This window comes from Anabrus simplex, chromosome 1 (assembly GCF_040414725.1).
Source record: "Anabrus simplex isolate iqAnaSimp1 chromosome 1, ASM4041472v1, whole genome shotgun sequence".
NCBI classification, from domain to species: domain Eukaryota; kingdom Metazoa; phylum Arthropoda; class Insecta; order Orthoptera; family Tettigoniidae; genus Anabrus; species Anabrus simplex.
This window is the reverse complement of record NC_090265.1, coordinates 377,635,623-377,660,115: the sequence shown is the minus strand read 5'-3', so window position 1 is coordinate 377,660,115 and position 24,493 is coordinate 377,635,623. Positions and strand designations below refer to the sequence as shown.

General features: G+C 39.3%; 1 protein-coding gene across 1 annotated transcript in view; it reads left to right on the top strand.

Annotated features, from left to right (window-relative positions):
• LOC136856811 (quinone oxidoreductase-like protein 1) overlaps nt 1-24,493 on the top strand; it is a 99,171-nt gene that overhangs the window by 12,202 nt on the left and 62,476 nt on the right. The window contains exons 3-4 of the mRNA XM_067134933.2: nt 1,781-1,849; nt 11,844-11,954. Of these exons, the coding sequence (XP_066991034.1) occupies nt 1,781-1,849; nt 11,844-11,954 (180 nt within the window). The remainder of the gene's footprint in view (nt 1-1,780; nt 1,850-11,843; nt 11,955-24,493) is intronic.

Here is a 24,493-nt window from a genome sequence, read left to right as displayed (position 1 = left end):
GACTGCTTTCACAAAATCGGCCAGGTGGTGTCTTGCTTTAATGACATCGATCTGTCGATTCTGCAGCAATTTGACAAAAATATCTGCCAAGCCAGAAGATTAATTTTGAATCTCTTAATGCTGCCTTGTTCTGTCAACATTTTCAGGCAGACTTATATCCTACAGACAGTCCATGAAGCTTTTTTTATGCCCTCATACACGATGTTGATGGAACTAACGTTAAAGACCCACCGAGGTAGACACCTCATTTGCAAATAAAGAGATTTTGATTTTGATTTGATTTGATGTGTAGCAGCTATCCTTGGAACTGGTGTGGCGGGAAATGAGTTAGCTAATAGGGCTGCGAAGGAGGCGGTCCCATTGCCCGCATTGCCTTACAAGGTTCCAGCCAGTGATATTTGTTCTCATTTAAGACATTTGGTTATGTCCCATTGGGAGATGGAGTGGCAAACCACCTCTCTTCCAAATAGGCTGAGAACAGCAAAATAAACTACGAAGGTATGGAAGACTTCCCTTCGTGTTTCTTGGAGAAAAGCAGTGGTATTTTGTCTTCTTCAGATTGGCAACGATATAGCAATGCACTCCTACGTACTGAATCGAGAACCCCCCACCCGGTGTGTCTTTGCGGCAGAGATCTTATTGTGGTGCACATCCTTATGGAGTGCGTGGACCTAGCCGATCTTCACCGTAGTCTAAAACTTCGGAGTACCATCTCCCTCATCCTACGAGATAACGAGTAGTCAGCAGACCTCGACATTTGTCTTATGGGGGATAGTGGCCTGTTTTATCATGTATGTAGGTATTTGTTCTATCTGCTTTTAATTTTTGTTAACTACGGTTTAGTTAATGTGTATTTTAATGTGTTTTTAACTTTGAATTTGAATGATATGTATTTCACTTCAAGGCAATGCCTTGTTCTATTTTAATCTATTTTTTCTGTAATTTTATAAGAAAATAAGGCATTGCAAATTAAGTTCACTGATTATTTTAAATTCATAATCGTTTTTCATCATCATTTGTTTTAAATTTTAGTTCAGTGGATACATTAAAAAATTTAATTATCATTACATTTCATTCCACCTCGTATCATTGGGGCCTAGATGTTAGGCCCCTTTAAATCATCATGATCATATCTTTGGAACTATATTCCGCACTACTCTGTCAAGTATTATCCGCACACTTTATGTTGGTGCATTTACACCCTAGTGCTGAATCGGTCGACCTCGGCGATCTTCGAGATTCGTACTGGCAACCTTTGAAACACAAACTATGAATCGCTTAAGCATCGTTGTGCGACATCTAGCGTACACTTTACGTACTAGTACTGTTGTTGTTTACACAACAAAGCCAAAGTATAGAATTCATGCTAGGAACAAGATTCGCATCGAGAAATGTTTTATAATGTTATATAATGTGTATGTGACATAGTTGTTGGCTTAAGATGATAACGGTTTAGAAACTTCGTATCGATCGATCATATTCTCGATTCAATTCAGATTTCATTTTCCTTCGGTTGATAGCACTATCGATACCGGGACACCTCCCTCCTTACTCCTCAACCCCGTACACAAATGCATCAACATAAAGTGTGCGGACTATACTTGGTTCTTTGGCAAGGTGAAAAGTATGACCTGTATTCAATTAAATATGGTTCATAAAGTTTGTCTGCTTCGCTGAACAGTTTCAAAGTGTATTGATCTAAATTCTCTTACTTTGCATGATAAAAGTAGTTTAAAAACTTAGTGTATAAATCTGAAATATTGTTGAATTTTCATTTCAGGTATTGTGCCATTGGATTATGAACAGTCTGGTTGTTCAGAATATGTTATCTTGCAGGAGTATGATGTAGGTCAGTATCACTTATGTTCTAGCTCCTTTATCCTTCTTGGCCTAGGATTTCATTTTTTAAGTTTTAGTGAACCACATTTTAGATTAAGTTTTCTGACTATGCCAATTTTTCTCCTAATAACAATGTAATAAATGTACTTGATAAACTGCATATTTAGATTTTTAAAATACTGTATATATTTTTATAACATTCAGTTGATCATGTTGGATTAAACCATTGGTTGTAAAATGAGTGAACTTAATACGGTACTGTTATGTTATGTGAATTTAATTTCTGAGTTTAAAATGGATCAAGACTAGTTATAATGCTAATAATACAGTGCTTTTTATGTTGACCTAACTGTTAATGGCCTTAACAAAACACAGGGATGCCAGAATTTTGCTTCGGATAAGATTGTTTAACCCTTTATCATCATTTTCCCTTTTACCAGCTGACACCAGGTGGGGTCAGATATGGTTCCTCTCCACCTTTCCTCATCCAACACTGTGTTCCAGTTCAGGTTTCATTGCCTTATGCTGTTCTTCTCAAAGTCCAACCATTGTAATCTTGTTCTTCCTCATCCTCTCTTCCTGTTATCTGTCATTCCTGTGCTTGTCTTGGCAGTCTTTCTTCTTTCATCCGTTTGACATTTCCAAACTATCTCAACCTGTTCTGTTCCAGTTTGTCATTTAGTTTTTTCACATTTAGCTTTTCGTATCTCTTCATTTCTCATTCTATCCCTCCTTGTCTTCTGCACCATACTCCTCAGGAATTTCATTTCAACTGCCTGTGCTCTACTCTGTGCTCTCTGAGTAGGTAAGCAAGGTAGGTATGTAAGTGATAGTCCTTGTACATTACTTCTTAACCTTCATTAGTACATCTTTATTCCGTACTAGCTAAAAACAACTCGCTGATTTTTTTGTACATCTGTGCAGTTTTTTCCTTTTTTTTTTTTTGCTAGGGGCTTTACGTCGCGCCGACACAGATACATTAAAAGACCACTCTTTTTCTGTTTCGTTTATTTTTATTCTTTTTTTCGTGGTACATAAATATCTTCCATGCTAAGTAATTTCGTCAAAATACATTCTTATACACTACATTTGATGTCTCGTTGTCTGGCGCATGCACAAACAGATTTTCTGCTTGTCCGACATGTGAGAAAGCAACGTTGAGCTGACCATGCGAGAAACAGGAATCTTTCAAATTAACTTCGCAATAGTGGAAGGCTTGATCCTGAGCCTTATTGATAGTCATACTACAATGGAATTCTTGGCATAAAAACCAATTTTCCTTTTTCTTTGCCAGTTAGGACTGCCTCAATGATATTGTTAAGGAGCTGTTTCACACATAATTGTGTGCCATTACATAGTTTCAGTGAGTGAAGATTTTGTAATAGCATAAGTGGTGATCCAATTTTCCTGATTTTTATCTTGAGTACCTATATGCAAAAGCATAGCAGGCACATTTAATAAATTTAAAAAATTCTGTTGGAAAGTTCACACTTTCATCTTGATCTATCATTGTGTCAGTCGATTCATATATTTTTTCTTCCCCCCAGTATTATATTCTGTATCCTCTCATTTATTTGTTGTACTATATAATTCTTTGTAGCTAAAATAGTACGCTCATACAATAATTCTTTATTCAGGTAGTTTCTTTCTATAAACAGAGACTTTTTCGCTAAGTTTATTTTCCGTTTCTACCACGTTGCATAAATTTTCTGTTAAATTTACCAGAGTGCACATCCAAGCAATAGCTACCATTCCCATTTTTAAAAGATTTTTGACAAATGCTTGTGCTCTTGGATCTCCTATGATTAATGCATGCATACTTTCTGTTAAAGATTTTTCAACGCAATTTCAGAACACTCGATTAAATCCTTGCTTTTCAGATATTGCTGTTGCTCCAAATGATATCATTTGGAAGCATGCTTGTAGCATCTAATGTTTAAGAAGTCTTTCGATTTTCATGTTTCTCTCATTATGTATGTTCAATCCTCATTCCTAAGGCTGGTTGGATCCTCCACAGCTCTTCCATCAGCTGTCATAGATGGCCTAGGCATCAGTGAAGAGGCGTACTAGGGAAATGAGGAGTGAGGTAGTTTCCCATTGCTTTCCTCACCGAGCCAGAAGTTGCTATTACATACTGTATCAGTCTGCCAAGCCCACTGAAAAGTGTGCATTAACCAACCCTATGAGCAATATTTTCACATCATTCATAGCAGGGACTGGCTGCATAAGGAATGGCATTACTAGCATCATTCATACCTTAGTCACTTTCATATTGTCAAAGCCAGTCAGAGACAGATCAATGAAAGTAACAAAATTGCTCTAGAAAATATAGTGCACTGTAAACCCTACGTCCCGCCAGCAAAGGCATTCTCTCATCATATATTTAAAGAATTCAGTTGATGGCAAATTTATTGCTGGCATTCTAATTTTATATTTTGAGCAGCATACACTTCGCGTTTCTCCTGTGAATATATATATATTGGCTTTACAAAATTTACATTACTTTTCTCCCAATTGGATGTTTATTATAATCCCTAGTTTGGTCATAATGAAAATCTTCGTGTTCAAGGCTGTAACTTCCTCGCCTCCTTTCGCGCACAGCATGTACAGTCAGTACGTGCTACCGGGCTCCAGCACGTAGCTTGGAACTGTAAGGAATATTATTTATGTACAGTACAATTATCCTGGTGCCTTTTCGTTGTTTTGAGTACGATATGAATTTGTGTTTTGTGAAAATCAGGACGAGATCTGTCGAACACCTAGCGCCGTTCTCCCGGGGAACAAGGCTCGTGCTCATGTGAAGTGAGCCCTTGCCTGTAGCCTGAAGGAAGCAATACGCAGGCGCAGCCAAGCTTGCAACACTCCCCCTAGCCGGCGGAGTATACCGTAAACCGGGATCAACTTTCACTGATCCCGTTTATAGTTACTTCCTCTCCCGCAAGGGGTTAGAATTACTCGATGTCTCCTGCTACCCGGAGCGCAGCGAGGGATCCAGTCGGCCGTGCTTATGTTGAACGTGGTAAGCGAATCTGCCACTAGAGAGTAGCATCGTCTGGGTTCGAAAGTAAAGCGTAAGTGGAGGCAATCTATCTCACACATGCTTATTAAAATATCCATCTTCCTTTTGTGTCAAAAATAAGGAATTCGTAGGTGAGTCAAAGAATCTTTGACTGACCCTAAATGTTATCCCGCATTACAATGTAATTTACTCTGGTGAAATGAAATAGCGTATGGCTTTTAGTGCCGGAAGTATCCGAGGACATGTTCGACTCGCCAGATGCAGATCTTATGATTTGACACCCGTAGGCGACCTGCGAGTCGTGATGAGGATGAAATGATGATGTCGACAACACGTACACCCAATGATGGTTAAAATTCCAGACCCTGCCGGGAATCGAACCCGGGATCCCTGTGACCAAAAAGGCCAGCGCGCTAACCATTTAGCCATGGAGCCAGACATTTACTCTGGTAACCTAACAGGGGAGGTCTCAATGAATCAGTTGGCAGCTCTTTCAGTTGCTTTGTGCAGTTTTTAATCTCGCGGTTATATTACTGGTGCGTGTTTTTCCTGTCATTGTGTTAGTGCTAAAGTTTATACGAAGATTTATCAAATTATTTATCCACTGCAGTGTATATAAAGTGAAATTAAATTAGTGTTCTTAGTGGGGATCTATATTCCCACGATTCTATTTGCACTGATGTAAGTTGCGCCATTAGGTTAGTAAAAACAATATTTCTTCAATGAATTATTTATCTCGTAGACAGTTGTCGAAGAATTCATCTGCTTCCAAATTAATGTTGTTTTTGTTTGTTCTGAGTAATAAATTGCGAGAAAAGTTGTATTATTATTATTATTATTACTATTTCTATTATGATTATTAGTAGTAGTAGTATTATTACCAAGTTTGAAGTATGCGTTGTTCATCATGGCAATATGCAGATTTAAAACAGCGTATTTAGCTTGTTTTTTGTAGCACGTAGGACGATTTTTTCACGAGCCGCCACTGTGTACAGTTGTTTCCAATAATTGCGTCCTGACCTGGCTGCCCTAAGCAAAGGTTCCTAATTCTATTCTGTTAATTTCTTTCACCCTCTTGTGCATCTGTTTCTCTTTTTCTGGGCATTCATTGTTTTATTCATAATAGCATGCTCATCCAATCATTCTTTATTCAGGTAGTTTGTTTCTATAAACAGACTTTATCGCTAAGTTTATTCTTCCAGTTCTACCAAGTTGCATAAACTTTCTCTAAACATTTTCATGTTCTTCTCTGCTCTTTTGAGAATTTTCTTGTTGCAATGCTAGACATGCTTCTTTTTTTTTCCCCTTTGGTTTCATTTCTCTGTGCCATCTTTTGTCTGAGTGATACTGTTCGAGATCGTGAAATTTCCTGTTCCACCTTGGCATTTTTTCTTGTTATATTTTCACAATTCACTTTCCATAACTTACTTTTCACTTTCTGTTTTTCAATTTTTCATGTTTTACTGCTATCCGTACACTTTTTACGAAAATATTTATTACATCACACAATAAATTACTCCCTTTTGTTCCTACACCAGTGCACTGTAATTCATAACACAGCCTTACATTGGCCTCATAGTACCAATTTTGAGACTGAGGTCTTGAATGCAATATTCGCGATACTATAAAATCTAAGCTGCTGTTACCACAATTGTTACAAACACATGCCAATTTCACTGTAGTAATCAATAATTCTAAATCAATTAGCCTAAACCACTGTTTTCTTTACGCTGTTTACGTACCCAATCTTCCATTTGGAGATGCTTGGAGGAGAGCTGTTTCCAGAGCAAATGGGAGAATTAACCTTAATTATGTTTTCTTTGGTGAACCCTGCACTCAGTAAGTATCTGCTTTATATTCAAGAACTTCAGAAAACGCGCACAGATTTACTCAAGCTGCAAACTGTTATGGTTCCCAGATCACCATACTCCTGCCAGATTAATCACAGATGGTACCAAGGAGTACACATCACAGCCTTCTAGATGATGATGTTTGTTGTTTTAAGGGGCCTAACATCGTAGGTCATTGGTTCCTACAGCCTTCTAGAGTACATTCTCACTCATTTTAATGCATTCAGTGACAAAATCGGACACTTTCAACTTGCACATCTCCCGCACCACCACAGCTACCGACACGCAACCACCATACTGTACGATGGGAGACTTAAGGCTACTTCCACACACAATCACCAGTGGTCTGCAAGGTGAAATATACAGACACATACATATCTGTTTTTATGTATATAGATTAGTCTCCATACCTAGTAGAAAAAGGCACTCCCTAGTTGTATACTTCCACTAATTTTCATATCCTGTCTTCCATCCAGTTCACTTTCCAAGTATTTGAAGTGTTCTACTATATCCAGTTTTTTGTGTCCAGTTTTGATAACTCCTTTTCCTTTTTTTTACTTCCTCTACACATCACCATTGTCTTGCTCTTCTCCATGTTGATCCTTTGTCCCCATTGTTCAATCCATCTGTTCAGTACATTCAGCTGTTGTATCTCTTCCTCATCTTCTCCCCAGATCACATCATCTGCAAACATCATTACATTCATTCTTTCCCCTCTATAATCTTTCCTTGCTGGCTTTAAATGTCATCCATCACCATTATGAACAGTAAAGATGACAGCACACTCCCTTGTTTTAGTCATTGTCAATTCCAAACCATTCTGATTTACCCACTGTTGTCTTCGCACAGCTACAACAGTCGTCATATATTGCTTTTATCATTGTTACTTATTCCTTGCCAGTGCCCATGTGTGTAAGGCTTTCCCTTACTTTTGTTCTGGGTATGCTGATGTATGCCTTTTCTAATTTTATGAAAGTCATTGGTATATCCTTCCCATATTCCCAGCTCTTTTCCATGATCTGTCTCAAAATGAAAGTGGGTTCCACTGTTGACCTACTTCTGAATCCAAATTGTCAGCTGACAACATGAGGGAAGGAGGAATATAACAGGGCAGGCCAGGAGACTCCCACCAACATCTCTATTTTTAATCAGGAATTATAATCAACTAAGGTTCTGATCTTAGGGAGTTTCAGCCAGTTGTTATAGTTTAAAATTCAAAACTTGGTATATATTACAAGTTAATAGAATGTACATTGTATAATAACAACATTTTTATATTTAGAAGAAAGAAGAACCTCTTCCCCTTTAAAGACTAATGCTACAACAAACTATATTATCAATACGAGCAATGACATGTTCACTGTTTGAATTCTCTACAGAAGAGCATTTTAACATTATCGTCTTTAGTGTTCTCATTATTTTATATGTGCTAATATTTGTACTTAATATAAGTTTTTTTAAGCTGAAGATGTTCCAAAATGGAATGAAATATGTTCTTGTAATGTTTAGCTAGAATTTAAGCTGACACATGTTTGTATACGCATAAAAACTAACTATAAAAATAGTAAGAATTGGAAGGTGGGAAATATTCTTTGATCTTAGTTGTTGAGATTTATACGTTGTTCTCTGTATCTACTTGGATCTCAGTTTTTATATTGGCGTCTGCATGAGGGCCAGAATGGCATTCATCATCCATGGTTTTTGTTTTTAAGGATCTCTGGAACATATTGTGTGTGGTAATCCATAAAACAGGTTTTGAATGGAGTCTACATGTCCTCGACAGTATCTGTCTCTCCCTAGACTTTAAATTATTATTCTAGATTTTTGACAACCTTGTGTTTTTTCTCATCGAGGAGTGCTTTGACATCCAGTCTCTCGGGTAATTTTATCCTCTGTATTTTCTTCATTTGGAGGAATATGATGGCACAAAGCAGGCTGTGTCTGATCCTAGCATGGACTTAATGGCTTTCACATTCTGTTAACCTTTTTCTAATCATGAAATAATCTGTTTGATTCCTAACCGCACTATGCAGGTTGTCTTCTGGAGCCTTCCATGTGTAAAGGTATCTCTTTGGCAATTTAAAGAAGGTATTCATGACCACCATATGGTGCTAGACACAAAACTCTACAAGCCTGCCTCTCCTGAAACCTCCAACTAATTCGCAGTCTTTTTCTTCTTCGACTTTTGGAGTAAGGTCCCCCAGTAGTATGATCATGCTCTTGTTCTTGACTGATTTGATCAGTTCTTCCAGGTTATTGTAGAAGGACTCGATCAAGTCCTTGTTGCTGTCGTCTGTGGGTATGTAAACCTGTATGACATAGACATCATCAGGTTGGCGCTGGACACTCTGCATAGATTTGCATCACATGCCATTGCAGCTAAATCACAGCTGGATATCTGTTACATAGACATTTAGAAAGCTTTCGATTCTGTAGACCAGGGCCTCTCAAACATCCAAAATCTCACGCATGCAAATCGAGGCGCAGAAACTCCAAGCACTGTGCATCGGTCCAACTCGGCTCAACTCGGCATGACTCGGGTGGTGGAGTGTGCTGAGAGCGACGAAACGTTCAGTGATAGACGGTTTGTTTATCAGTGAAATAGATAAGCACAAGACAACAACATAATAATCGAGCAATCTGTTTCGAAGAAAGCAAAGACCTCCGAAAGTCCATTTCAATCGAACTGGGAACTTTCATTTTTTTTTTTTTTTTTTTGTCAGTCGTGATGATAAAGCCAAATGCTTAATCCGTGGGACAATAATGTGATAAGTTAATCAAAAAGATCTATTTTCCAATATAAAGACTTTGCTCAAATTCTACAAGAATTTGTCGAAGGAAGATTTTCCTACGCTGCATCGAGTAGCAGCTAAGATTATTTCTATGTTTGGTTCCACATGCATATGTGAAAGGTATTTTTTCCTGTTTTGACTGGTACGAAAACTAGATTGCCTGCGAGTAGGCCTATTTCTGACTGCGATTTAAAGAAGGCTCTCAGAATTGCTGTCAGCCGGTCCCTTGTTCCAGGCTTAACTGGTATCATTGCAAAGGTAAAGGAAAAGAAGAGTGAGAGAAGATAAATTGTCTGCTCATACTAAATTGAAAGAAGAGTGTTTTAACACCAGTAACATTGTCCCATACAACAGTGTCACCGCTCACCTCACATAAACATTTCGAAGTGAGAGGAGAATCAGTGGGGAAGGTGGAGAAGGCGAAGATAAGCCGAACGGGTGAGACAGGTGTAGGGGAAGTGGAGTGGGGATTTGCACGCTGGTCAACCTAGTGAAGTCGTCTCCTGCACCTTGCACCGTGCAGTGCACGGGCGCATGCAACCTGAGAGGCCCTGCTGTAGACCATACTCTGCTGCTCCATAAACTCTCCAAACGATTTAATATACATGGCAGTCTTCTGACCCTTCTTGCTGGCTTCCTACATAACCGTTGGCAGAGAGTGGTATTATCAGGCACTTCATCCTCATGGTTACCAGTCACCTCCGGTGTCCCCGTGCTGTTTTCCTTGTTTATGGATGCCATCCGAACTCAATGAAACAGCAAATACCGTACTTTTTGCTGACAACTGCAAGATATTTAGGGAGATCAGAAATCCACCAGATGCAGCTCTGCTGCAGTCCTCACTTAACGCCCTCTCGAACTGGTGCTGTACTTGGAAACCTATGTAACAGTGTGACTTCGGTGTAATATTTGATACAAAATTACAATTTAAGAACCACATAGAAACATATACAACCTAGGCTATGAAATTACTAGGCATTATTTACCGCTTCACAGAAATTTCTTATCCCACTGCTCTTCATCACTTCTTCCTCACGATCGTTCAACCTCCCTTGAACTACTGCTCTTCGATTTGGACAACAGCCTCCCGCTCCAATATTAACCAGTTAGACCAGGCGACAGTTCACTTTGCTGCACATGCACCACAGTCGCTTCACACAGTGTCAAATTCAAACATACATCTGTTGGCTATCGCAAGACACACTGCTGTACATTTGGCTTGATTCTAGACAAGACCGAGAGCTTACACAATCAACTCACGTGACTGTTCCATACACTGAACTTGTAGCTCGCAACACTCAACAACTCAAAAACAACTTTTCATCGAAGTGAGCCTGCTTGTATATACCTGGTGATGAACTTCCAGCATCTTTGGGGGACAACCAGGATACAAGTGTTCTAGTTTTACCTTCCAGAACATTCCAGACACACCAGACAAGAGGAAAAATAGAAGCAGAGGTTATCACGTACCCACAATTTGGCTCACAGTTGCATTACCTGTTACCACATAACATTACTGTATGTTGAAAATCCGGTTCCATTAGAAGTTGGTTGGTATGAGTATTTATATGTTGTAGTCAGTATTCTGTAAGGAGGTGTATGTTGACTGACAGTTTATAGCAATGAAATTTGGATTGACACTGTGGAGAGCAAGCAGAAAGTTACTGGTTGACATAGTATATAATGAAAATCCACAGCCTGTTTCCAGTCAATCGACCTGATCAGGAGTGGAATGAATGAAGCCCCCATCTAGTGGCAAGGATAAGAATTGTGGTGGCTGCCGAAGCCCATCGCACTTGACATAGTGTATAATAAGAAGAAATTTAGAGACAGGCTAGAATTGTTTGCAATGATTTATCATAATTACTAATTATCGACCCTTTCATACTACTGTTCCGAGTGAAATGGCTGCGCATATTAATATGATAGAGCTATGGATCCAAGCTCTGCATTTGGAAGATGAGTAGGTTCATATCTCAACTATTAGCTGTCCTGAGGAGGGTTTTCTGTGGTTTCCCACTTTCGCTTCCAGGAAACTGCTGTGACAGTTCCTGTTAATAGGCTACAGCTGCTGACTTCTTCCACCTCTTTACCCAATTTCATTCACCGTCATTTATTTCACCTTTATTAGCTCCTCAACTGTGGTTGGCATCAGGAAGGGCATCTGGCCATAAAATAATGTCATATAATTTTATTTCACCTCATCTCCTACCCCATATATCAGAAAACAGGAGTAAGGGGGTAGACATATATTGACACTCCATACTCGAAGGCTTAGTAGATAAAAATATATGTATTGTTCCAGTTATACCTGATAATTTAAGTCTGTTTCTCTTGTTGCAGTTATAAAACCTGAGAATGTTAGTTTTGTGGATGCTGCAGGCTGTATAGGTGATTCTGTTAAAGCTTACACAGCGCTTCATTACCTTGGAAGACTAGTGTCGGGTGATACAGGTAAATTCTTCTGAACTTTTCAGTGGTTTGCATTTCTATCATCTTCTTTTTGTAGTACATTCTTAAATTGGTATTTTTATTATTCATATTCATATTATTATTATTATTATTATTATTAGCAAAATCCGGCCACGCTTCGCTGTGGCTGAGTCTGATATTAAATGAATGGCTAAGTAAATAAATGTACTCTGGCGAACATAGATTCACAGAGAAAACACATAATTCAATTCAATACCCTACCTTGCGTTGCTATGTCTATACTGTGGAATGAAAGGATAGGAAGAAAAAAATATAGTTTTTCACAGAAAAGCAGAAAGCATTTTTTATTGTACAGCTAGAGGATTGACTACATTTATTGTTTGTCCGCTTTTTGTTTTTTTACATAACCATAAAGTTCAGACGGCTTACTGACTCTGGAGCATGCGACATATAATTGCCCATAAGAGAAGCAATTGCTTTCTAAATTCAAACCATGCCAAGCTGAGTAGCTCAGACAGTTGAGGCGCTGGCTTTCTGACCCCAACTTGGCAGGTTCGTCCTGGCTCAGTCTGGTGGTATTTGAAGGTGCTCAAATACGTCAGCCTCATGCCGGTAGGTTTACTGGCACGTAAAAGAACTCCTGCAGGACTAAATTCTGGCACCTCAGCATTTCCAAAAACGTAAAGCCAATAAGATTATTATTAATTCAAATCGTACACTTGCAGAGGTTGCCCTTGGTCTTTATTGATAGTCATAGGGAATGAAAGGCGTATTGGAAATTGAAGTTGTTTGAACTCGAATGCTATGCCGGTGAGAATGAGTGGTATTTGTGGAAGTAGTGTGTCTTTACCTTTATGTGATCCAGTCAGAATTGTTGCTACAGTTAGATTGCTCATCAATTTTTTAACTACTAATCAGGTGCCATTGCATAACTTAAGCTGATTTATGTTTCGGGTAATAACTTATAATTGACACTCCAATTTTCAAATTCAGAATGTGTAACGGTAATCCGGGAACATCAAGAGAATTAAGAAATACCATTGGAAAATTATCTAACGGGCGAGTTGGCCGTGCAGTTAGGGGCGCGCAGCTGTGAGCTTGCATCCGGGAAATAGTGGGTTCGAGCCTCACTGTCGGCAGCCCTGAGGATGGTTTTCTGTGATTTCCCATTTTCACACCAGGCAAATGCTAGGGCTGTACCTTAATGAAGGCCACGACCGCTTCCTTCCCAGTCCTAGGCCTTTCCTGTTAGATAGTTGCCATAAGACCTATTTGTATCAATGCAACGTAAAGCAAATTGAAAAAAAAATGGAAAAAATCTCTACTTCACTTTGCTTCATCACAGAGTCAATGGATTTTTGTGTTACTGTTTGACCCGGGATTCTGTTTAGAATGATGTTCATATCGTGTACGTCGACATGTTTAGCTACTAGAATGGCTCTTCCGCTCAGTCGTGCATGATTTCGATAATTTATTTCGATGCTTCAGAAAACTGTGTCTACTACTTCTTCTTTTGAGCTGGCTCACTGCAAGGACACATAACAGACTCTGAAGACATTTTACCCAGACTGTTGCTCACTTACAAGCATATCTTAATATTTGTTGGCTTCAGTGCTGATATATTACATCAGACAAGTGACAAAACAACTGCCAAAGATATTCCAGTCATGCAACATGACATTTACCACTGCAATCAAATAAGCACACTATCAGAACCTCCATGTCTTCTCAAATATTTTTGTGCCTAACTACATCATGGTGTGGGTTACTGTAGTCACGTCCTACTTCGTGAACCACAGGCAATGGCTGAGTGGCCTGGTAAGTGGTCCTGAAAGTCGGTATACCTGTTGCTATGGAATGGGGGTGGGCATCTTGGACATATTCTGAGTCATGGCCCTCCTTGTGCTCAGGCGGCTAGAACTATTCAATCCACCGGTGGTCCCTAACCTGTTAGAGGAGACATCCTCACTTGGACTATGTGTGAGTAGGGTAGCATCCTGCTTCGTGAATTTACCAAGCTCAGAACATTTTAAGCAAGCCTCGGACCTATGAGAGTAACAGAGTCCCACTCCCATTTGACAGACGAGGGACTCCTTGGAAACAACTTGGCGAACGAAATGGAATTCGATGGGGGGCTATCACTATTAATGGGGCTTATGTGGGAGAAAGAAAGTAGCAAGTAGAAAGTCAGCAAAGAGGATGCATCTGGATGTGCTAGGAGTAAGTGATATTTGGGTAACGGAAGATAACGAAGAACAGATAGATTATTAAGTGTACTCGGCAGGTGTTGAAAAGGGAAGGGGAGAGTATGGGGTAGGCTGTTCATCAGGAATACTGTTGCACGTAACATAGTTTCTGTTAGGCACATAAATGAGCGAATGATGTTGGTATATTTGGCAGTTGGAGGAATTAGGACGAAAATGTTCTCATTGTATTCACCATGTGAAGGGTGCAGATGAGGATGAAGTTGACAAGTTTTATGAAGCATTGAGTGACATCGTAGTCAGGTTCAACAACGAGGATAGTACTAATGGGCGATTTCAATGCGAGAGTTGGAAATAGAACTGAAGGATACAATAAGGTGATTGGGAAATGTGGGGAAGATACGGAAGCTAATGGGAATGGGAAGCGTTTGCTGGACTTCTGTGCTAGTATGGGTTTAGTAGTTACGAAAACATTCTTCAAACATAAGGCTATTCACCGCTACACATGGGAGGCTAGGAGTACCAGATCCATAATAGACTATATCTAACCGACTTCGAATTCAGGAAGACTGTTAGGAATGTACGGGTGTTTTGGGGATTGTTCAACAATACAGACCACTAGCTGATCTGTAGTGAACTAAGTATCTCTAGGCCTAGGATAGAGAAAGTGAAATCTGTCTGCAAACAAATAAGGGTAGAAAATCTCTAGGATGAGGAAATTAGAAGTACATGGATATGATTAGTGAAAAGTATCGAATAGTGGACAGTAAGCAGTTTCAGAATATAGAAAGAGAATGGGTGGCATACAGGGATACTGTAGTAGAAACAGCAAGGGAATGCCTAGGAACTGTGTGTAAAAATACGAAAAAGTGAACATCTTGTGGAATGAAGAAGTGAGAGCTCGTAAACATAAAAAGAAGGCTTATCAGAAATGGCTCCATACAAAGGCTGATGCAGACAGGTATTTGTACATAGATGAAAGAAACAGAGCGAAACAAATAGTTGTTGAATCCAAAAAGAAGTCGTGGGAAGATTTTGGTAGCAACCTGGAAAGGCTAGGTCAAGCAGCAGGGAATCCTTTATGGACAGTAATAAGGAATCTTAGGAAAGGAGGGAAAAAGGAAATGAACAGTGTTTTGGGTAATTCATGTCAACTCATAATAGATCCCAGGGAATCACTAGACAGGTGGTGGGAATATTTTGAAAATCTCAACATAAAAGGAAATCATCTTGGTGGTGTCACGAACAACCAAGTTCATGGGGAGGAGGAAAATGATGTTGGTGAAATTACACTTGAGGAAGTGGAAAGGATGGTAAACAAACTCCATTGTCATAAAACAGCAGGAATAGATGAAATTGGACCTGAAATGGTGAAGTATTGTGGGAAGGCAGGGATGAAATGACTTCATAGAGTGGTAAGATTAGCATGGAGTGTTGGTAAAGTACCTTCAGATTGGACAAAAGCAGTAATTGCACCTATCTATAAGCAGGGGAACAGGAAGGGTTGCAACAACTATTCAGGTATCACATTGATTAGTGTACCAGGCAAAGTATTCACTGGCATTTTGGAAGGGAGGGTGTAATCAGTGGTTGAGGGGAAGTTGGATGAAAACCAGTGTGGTTTCGGACCACAGAGGGGCTGTGAGGATCAGATTTTCAGTATGCGCCAGGTAATTGAAAAATATTACGAGAGAAATAAACAGTTGTGTTTATGTTTTGTAGATCTAGAGAAAGCATATGACAGGGTACCGAGGGAAAAGATGTTCACCATACTGGGTGACTATGGAATTAAGAGTAGATTATTAAAATCAATCAAAGGCATTTATGTTGACAATTGGGCTTCAGTGAGAATTGATGGTAGAATGAGTTCTTGGTTCAGGATACTTACAGGGGTTAGACAAGGCTGTAATCTTTCACCTTTGCTGTTTGTAGTTTACTTGGATCATCTGCTGAAAGGTATAAAGTGGCAGGGAGGGATTCAGTTAGGTGGAAATATATTAAGCAGTCTGGCCTATGCTGACGACTTGGTCTTAACCCTGAAATTCCCTGTGTGTCCATATGGACACATATGTAATATCATTCTAATTCTTCGTTAGTAATTTTTGTCTTTAACAATTTGGGTTGGTAACAATTCAAACTGGAAAGGGAAAGTTTAATCTATCTAATGTTTCATTTTCTGTTGCTGGTTCATTGTTGAGTGGCAGTTATGAGCTTCTGAGTTGGGAGTTTAAAATTTGATGTGGAAATGATGGACATTGACACAGAGTAAGTAGCTTTCTTAGTTCATATTTGTTTAAGTTTCTTATTTAGTTGTTTGTGGCAGTATAAAACATTGTAGTTATTACAGGCTATGTGCCTAAATGGAAAATTATCAATTAGTCTAGTGTTCAGGACCTCGTTTATCCTACCATGTCCATATGGACACGGTGGGTAGATGTAGAGTCGCAAATTATATTCAATGCAGTTGTGTTATATGCATAATATGTATTCGGTCATAAATATAACAACAGCACATATAATAATATATATTTTATTATTACTATTATCATCAACATGACGGAGTACTACTGAAGTACTGTATTACTGTTCTATTATCCCCGTAGTTCGCTGTCAAGGATATTAAATTCTGATCTAACAGTTCAGGAGGCTCTTGACATTCTCTTCAAAGAAGATGACAGTACCCCAAAAACAGATAGTGTTCATAGCACCTACTGATCCAGCAATTTTGATGGATGAAGATTCAGGGGATGAGGATGGAGGTATACCTGACAACCTAAATTCTCGGCAACTTCGTTCTCAAGCAGAAGTGAGACTAGTTGACAAGGAAATGGAAACTGAGCCACGAAACCTTGATTACTTGACCTTACACAGGCGAAAACAGTGGGTAGATGGTAATTTAGAGTGTAATCTTAGGATATTTCCTGATCCCGACTTAAGTATTTATAGTGCAAAATCTCCAGTTCAGATTTTTGAAGAATTCTTCGATGATGACATTGTTAAATTATTGGTTGAAGAGTCAAACAACTATGCTGTTTTCAAAATCTGTCCAAATCTGTTAACTTGTGAAGAAATGCTTTACTTCCTTGGTATCCTTATTTTAAGTGGTTACAACCCTCTCCCTAGTAAAAGGTTATATTGGGATTCTAAGTATGATACAAGAAATGAGCTTGTAACGAATGCTATGAAAAGAAACTGATTTGAACAAATCCTTCGGTTCCTCCACTGTGTAGACAGCAACAAAATTGATCTAAATGACAAGCTGTGGAAACTTTGACTTCTCCTTGACAAAATACAACTGAAATGCAGAGAACACTTTGTCCCTGAACAGCAGCTGTCTTACGATGAGTCGATAAAATATTTTGGGAGACATTCTCTCAAACAATTTATTAGGGGCAAACCAATCCGGTTTGGCTACAAGGCATGTTGTTTATGCATAACATCTGGATACTTGGTTAATTTTTCTATCTATCAAGGAAAGTGTCGCCATCCCAACACCGAATATGAGACCCACTTTGGAAAGGCAGTCATGCCGTTGATTCAAATGATCGATGAGTTCAGTATTGAAATGAAAAGGTTCCCCTTCCTGTTTTTTCTTTGATAACCTGTTTACAGGTTTTGATCTGTTGTCATTTCTACGTGAAGAAGGATATGGTGGAACAGGTACAATTAGGGAAAACAGGATTCCAAAAAGCTGTCCTTTACCTCCCAATGAAAGTATGATCAAGAAAGAGAGGGGACATTTTGAACAGTCTCTGTGTAAGGACGATGGGGTTCTGGTAGTAAAATGGGTGGAGAACTCTGTTGTGGCCGTGGCATCAACCTGCGCTGGTGTCTTCAGTAAAGAGATATTCGGTATCTGGTAAACTGTTTATCTGCATTGAACGTCCTGATATGGTTGGAGGATACAACAAGTTTATGGGTGGCGTGGACCGAGTGGATCAGAATACTGGCATGTACAGGATAAACATTAGAATTAACAAATGGTACCTGCCGATTCTGTCCTGGCTCATTGATGTATCGGTCTATAATGCTTGGCAGTTGAAAAGGCAAGGAGGAGTCAGACTAAACCAACTAAATTTCAGGTGAGAAATTGTACTAATGTACTTGAATCAATACAAGAATCCCATCGGTGCAACAGGAAGGCCATCTGCTGGCTTACCTTCCACATCTAAGAAGCGAGTTCCAAGTGACATCAGGTACAATGGCTACAAACACTCATTGGGAAGATTGAAAAGAAGAGGTGTGTAGGAGTGTGCTGTGCAAAAAACATAATCGGCTGTACGCACCAAATGCGGTAAATGTAATGTTGGACTCTGTGTAGAATGTTATGCGAAGTGCCATGAATGCCAATGAATTGACTGTATGTATGACAGATCTTCAATGGAGGCAGCAAGAAGTTAACTAATATCTTCTATCAATGTTTATTTGATTTTACAATAATAAGGAACTCTCAGAATACAGATAAAATCAATTGTTTCTGCCAACAGTGTCTCTCTGGTGCATTATTTTCACAATTTCGTGTGATAAATTTATACCAGGAAATCTGTATGATACTTAGAATCAATCCAGAGTAACTCATGATTAACATGATATAGTGACTAAGTGCCCAGTGTGTCCATATGGACACGTTCAATTTCACCAATTCTGTGCAATAATTTTTTTAAATAACTTATTTTTAAGTTGTTTTAGATGCATTTGAAGTTACTTAGCCCAAAACGTTACAGAAAAATTCAAATAAAATAATGTGGGCAGTTAAGGGTTGATGGCAGATTGTGCTGAAAGCTTGCAGTCTAATATCTTGAAACTTGGAAATAGGTGCAATGAGTATGTTATTAACCCGCGAGTGGTCGCTAGCCGAAATGTAATGTGAGTGGTCGCGCGTGACTTTCTCTCACATTAAAATAAATATGACATTCACAGTTTTGTAGGGCGTAAGGCTGAAATTTACTACTGAAATGAAACCCAAGTTCTTCCTTATATATTTTAGATGAATGAAATGGAATGGTGTAAGGCTTTTAGTGCCGGGAGTGTCCGAGGACAAGTTTGGATCGCCGTATGCACGTCTTTCGATTTGAGGCCCGTATTACAAGTCGTCCATTTCATGACCGTATCGATGAGTATAATCAAGAAGTTAATATAAAGAACCACCTAATTGATACTTTATTTTATTTATTCAATTTTGCCTGAGGCAAAAAATAAAGTATCGATTAGGTGATTCTTTATATTAACTTCTTGAGGCCTGTAGGCGACCTGCATGTCGTGATGAGCATGAAATGGTGATGAAGACGGCACATACACCCAGACCCCGCGCCATCGAAATTAACCAATTTAGGTTAAAAATCCCGACCCTGCCGCGAATCAAATTCGGGACCCCTGTGACCAAACGCCAGCACGCTAACCATTTAGCCATGGAGCCGGACATATTTTAGATAAAAATGAAATGATTAGCTGTTTATTAAAGACAGAAATTACTACTTAAAATAATATATGCAGTGTACATAAAAATAACTTCCATCCTGAAGTTGTTAAAAATAAAATCTCTCCCATACATTATATCTAGTAAAAGGTTTCTGAACACAATACCATTTTCAAAAACAAGAAGTGCTCATAATACAAATACTAACGCGTACAACAGGAGTAAGTTTCTCGCTCCACTTCAACATGACACCAGTGTCATTAGTCGTGCGATGAGAGAAACTCTCACGCAGCGCGCACGGACACATAGGAACCTTTGTCCTGACTAGGGAAGGGGATGCTTACCCTTCAAATGTGAATCGCACTACTCATGAAAGTTATAAACTCAGCTAAAAGAGGGAACAGTCACCTCCCTTTCATCACTGTGAAGTAATATCACAATAAAAAATAATGTGAGAGAAAATCTCATATAGCGACCACTCGCGGGTTAACATTAGCCTTTCGAAGACTAAATTGATGTCAGTAGGTAAGAAATTCGACAGAATTGAATATCCGATTGGTGATACAAAGCTGGAACAGGTAGATAATTTTAAGTATTTAGGTTGTGTGTTCTCCCAGGATGGTAATATAGTAAGTGAGATTGAATCAAGGTACAGTAAAGCTAATGCAGTGAGCTCGCAGTTGTGATCAACAGTATTCTGTAAGAAGAAAGTCAGCTCCCAGACGAAACTATCTTTACATCAGTCTGTTTTCAGACCAACTTTGCTGTACATGAGCGAAAGCTGGGTGGATTCAGGATATCTTATTCATAAGTTAGAAGTAACAGACATGAAAGTATTGAGAATGATTGCTGGTACAAACAGGTGGGAATAATGGCAGGAGAGTACTCGGAATGAGGATATAAAGACTAAGTTAGGAATGAACTCGATGGATGAAGCGTAAACCGGCTTCGTTGGTGGGGTCAGGTGAGGCGAATGAAGGAGGATAGGTTACCTAGAAGAATATAGGACTCTGTTATGGAAAGTAAGAGAAGTAGATGGAGACCAAGACAACGATGGTTAGACTCAGTTTCTAACGATTTAAAGATAAGAGGTATAGAACTAAATGAGGCCACAGCACTAGTTGCAAATAGAGGATTGTGGTGACGTTTAGTAAATTCACAGAGGCTTTCAGACTGAACGCTGAAAGGCATAACGGTCTCTAATGATTAAGTATGTATGTATGTAACTACATCTGCGGGTCTTCGGGCTGAGCAGTGGTCGCTTGGTAGGTCAAGGCCCTTCAGGGCTGTAGTGCCATGGGGTTAGGTTAGTTTTTCCTAAACTGGGCGAGTTGGCCTTGTGGTTAGGCTTGCGCAGTTGTGAGCTTGCATCCAGGAGATAGTGGGTTCGAACCCCACTGTCGGCAGCCCTGAAGATGGGTTTTCCGTGGTTTCCCATTTTCACACCAGACAAATGCTGGGGCTGTACCTTAATTAAGGCCACGGCTGATTCCTTCTCACTCCTAGGCCTTTCCTGTCGCACCGTCGCCATAAGACCTATCTGTGTCGGTGAGACGTAAAGCAAATAGGAAGTTTTTCCTAACTACATTAATTTTGTTTATACCAGGTATGTTAAATTAAATATTTATTAGGAGAATGCTGCAAAATGCATACTTAGTAGTGGTAAAGTATAGTGTTTGCTTTTGTAGGTAAGGTTATTGCTGTACTTTTCAGTTACTGGTGGTGCTGTTTATCTGGTTTCTACCTATCAACCTAATTGTTTCCATACTATTTTGCTCCTTCTTTTTACTCATTAACTAATTAAATAAATGAATACAAAGCAGCCATATTGCTGGACATGTACCACATGGATTTTTTGTTGGGAGTGTTACTCCTAACACGTTACATCCTGCTGGCACACATGAAACATTATAGTGGTTCCACCATATACTTATTGATGTAATGGTTACCAATAATCCACACTAAATTTTCCCCATGTATATTGTACCATGACTAAATTTACTTGTAAGGGGAATGGCAGCCAAGTGACTTCGTCGCTGGCTTCTCATCAAGGTGGTTGTGGTTCGAATGCTGGTCAAAGCATGTGGTATTTTGGAAATGAAATCTTGGAAAAAAATGTTCTACAAACAAAGGACTCTGTCAGTGGAGCTTGTTTCTCTTCACACTATTACAGTTAACCAGCACACATTTTGAAACATTCCCATGGTTTGGATTCCATGTAAAATTGGAGGTTCAGTGGCTATGATCACAATATCATTGGTTGTCCTGAGAATGGTTTCTGATGTTTTTCCATTCTCCTGTACTAAGGAAAATACTGCGTCAGTTCTTAGTATAGGCCACGGCCACCAACCCTCTCACCACCATCTCCATGCATCAACTTCACCGCTCCAGATCTCCATGTCCTGAGATGAGAAAGGGCATTTCCCTCTAAGAGGCCAGCTGTACCCTTTCAGGGTACGGAATGAAAACTTTTATAGTTAGTTTCTGAACACTAACCTATACGTTTCTGTTATGAGCGTGTTTAGAAACCAATATGTTCACCCACGCCAGTTTCAAGAATAAGGTCACTGATGAACACAGATGTTAGTTTGAAGAGTGATTGACTGATGGCTTGTTGTGAGCAGTGTAGTTCATTCTTGTTTGTTGTGATGTTTCTTTTAGTGGCTGTTTACAATGGGATTACTGCTAACCCACTTCTCAGATTGGCACTTTATGATAAGGTGTAGCTTGTTTGACTTATGATACATTTATTGCAAGTTCTTTATTTCATTTGTGCAAATATCTTTCAAGATTCTAGTGTGATAAAGATACTCGAGTGCCACTCTTATGCACCATGTCTCACTACCTTTAATGCAGGGAAAACGAGAATATCCCAGATAAAACACAGGGAAAACTGATTTAGGTTACTATTGGGCAACCATGCCAGCCTTGTATTCTGCATTAATTCCCTCCATAGGTATTTGAAACTGTCAACAATTTTAAGACTTTGACCACCAGTTTTCACACTGCCTTTACCATATCTTTCTCCTCTTGATGCCAGGCTGAGTGGCTCAGACGGTTGAGGCGCTGGCCTTCTGACCCCAACTTGGCAGGTTCGGTCCTGGCTCAGTACGGTGGTATTTGAAGGTCCTCAAATACGTCAGCCTCATGTCGGTAGATTTACTGGCATGTAAAAGAACTCCTGCAGGACAAAATTCCGGCACCTCGGCATCTCCGAAAACCCGTAAAAGTAGGTAGTGGGACGTAAAGCATATAACATTATTATCTCCTCTTGATATCACCCTGGCCTTGGTTTTTCTCTGTACAGTTTTTCATACCATTTTCATTGTTCTCATTCATTGCATCAGGTTGTTCTTATACTTCTTTGCTGTTTATTTTTTCGACCGCACATCTGTCCCGTATTTTGTTTTAGCTGTCAGGATACCCTGACAGGGGTATGTCATTCACAATGCACAAGTGAGTACAAAAGCGAAGTCGAATAGCTTTACAAAATAAACTTTTTGCTTGTGGGTTATTACATTATGAGGGTTGGTTTGGTCATCGTCATGATACTTAAAGCGCCGTGTTGCAACACATCACGGTGAACTGAATTCTGACTTGTATTTATGGTATCAATGCTCACGTGTTTGCTGGACTGCCTGTCCTTTGGGATTTTAGTACAAACACCACCCCATGTCTCCACGTTGCTCGAAGTATCTTAATATCCCTGCAAGCAGGTCAAAGCCTTTCCGAAGCACAATGGGCATTATACAGTAGGGTTTTGCAAGGTTTAATTGAGAATACAGCCCATTTAATTTTTTCATAGTTTACAAACCTTACGACAATTAACTGGTCTCCCGTGGTGGTTCTTGTATGATTTCTGAGCCTGGGAAGTATCCATTGATTACCGGTAATTACTTCATGGTCTCTTCCTCTGCTTTATTGTGTGTTCTCCGTGTTCATGTTGGTGTGAAGGATGGAATTATTGCATTCTGCAGCTGTCCTGCAGCAATTTCAATTCCTCTGAACTATGTTATATTCAATTCCACTCAGGTTGCTGGCCAATTTCCTCTCAAAGGCTTCCTAGTCTGTCCTGTGTTGATTCCTGTAAGTTTTTAATAATTGATTTATACCCTTGGTATCAAAAAGGATATATCTCTGCTCTGAGCAGATTCATGCTGATTGCTTATTTCAGGAGGAAGAGGTACTTCAGAAGGGGCCTAAAGCATAAAAATATATGTATCACTCTTACAGTTGGTTTTACAAGAAAATAGCTTATGGCATTTTTGTTCTTTTGTTCCTTTTTCTGATATGGCCAAAAATAAGGAAAATATCAGTGCAGTCATATGGAAGATTAACCCATATGCACCAGCTGCTATGTTCATTGACATTGATAGGAATCCGCCAACTTTCTAGTGTGCAGTTTTGGTGCCTTCAGAGGACTGTTCCGAAATGCCACGAACAAGTCTGAAATTGCCTTATCTGCAACGAATAAGGTATTGTAATGATAAGAAGGAGAAAAGAAAAAGAAGCCATATTTGATCGAGTAACCCCCATCAACTGTTCTTTTTTTTTTTTTCTCCACCGCTTTTCTTAAAGAAGAAAGAAAGAAAACTGTCATATTTGACTCAGTAAGCCCTCAGCCATTTATCTTTTCCTTTCCCCTCTCTTTTCTTTAAAGAGAAGAAGAAGAAGGATTGTGTAAGCCCTCAGCAACTATTATTTTTCTTTCTTTCTCCACTGCTTTTCCTAAAGGAGAAGGAAAGAAGAGGAAGAAAATAAGAAGGAAAATAATGAGCCAAATTTGATCAAGTAAGCCCTCAGCAGCTGTTATTTTTCGTTCTTCTTCTTCTGCTTTTCCTGATGCAGAAGAAGAAATGTAGTAAGCCCTCAGCAACTGCTCTAATTCTTTCTCCACTGTTTTTCCTAAAGCAGAAGAAGAATGAAAGAAGAGGAGGAAG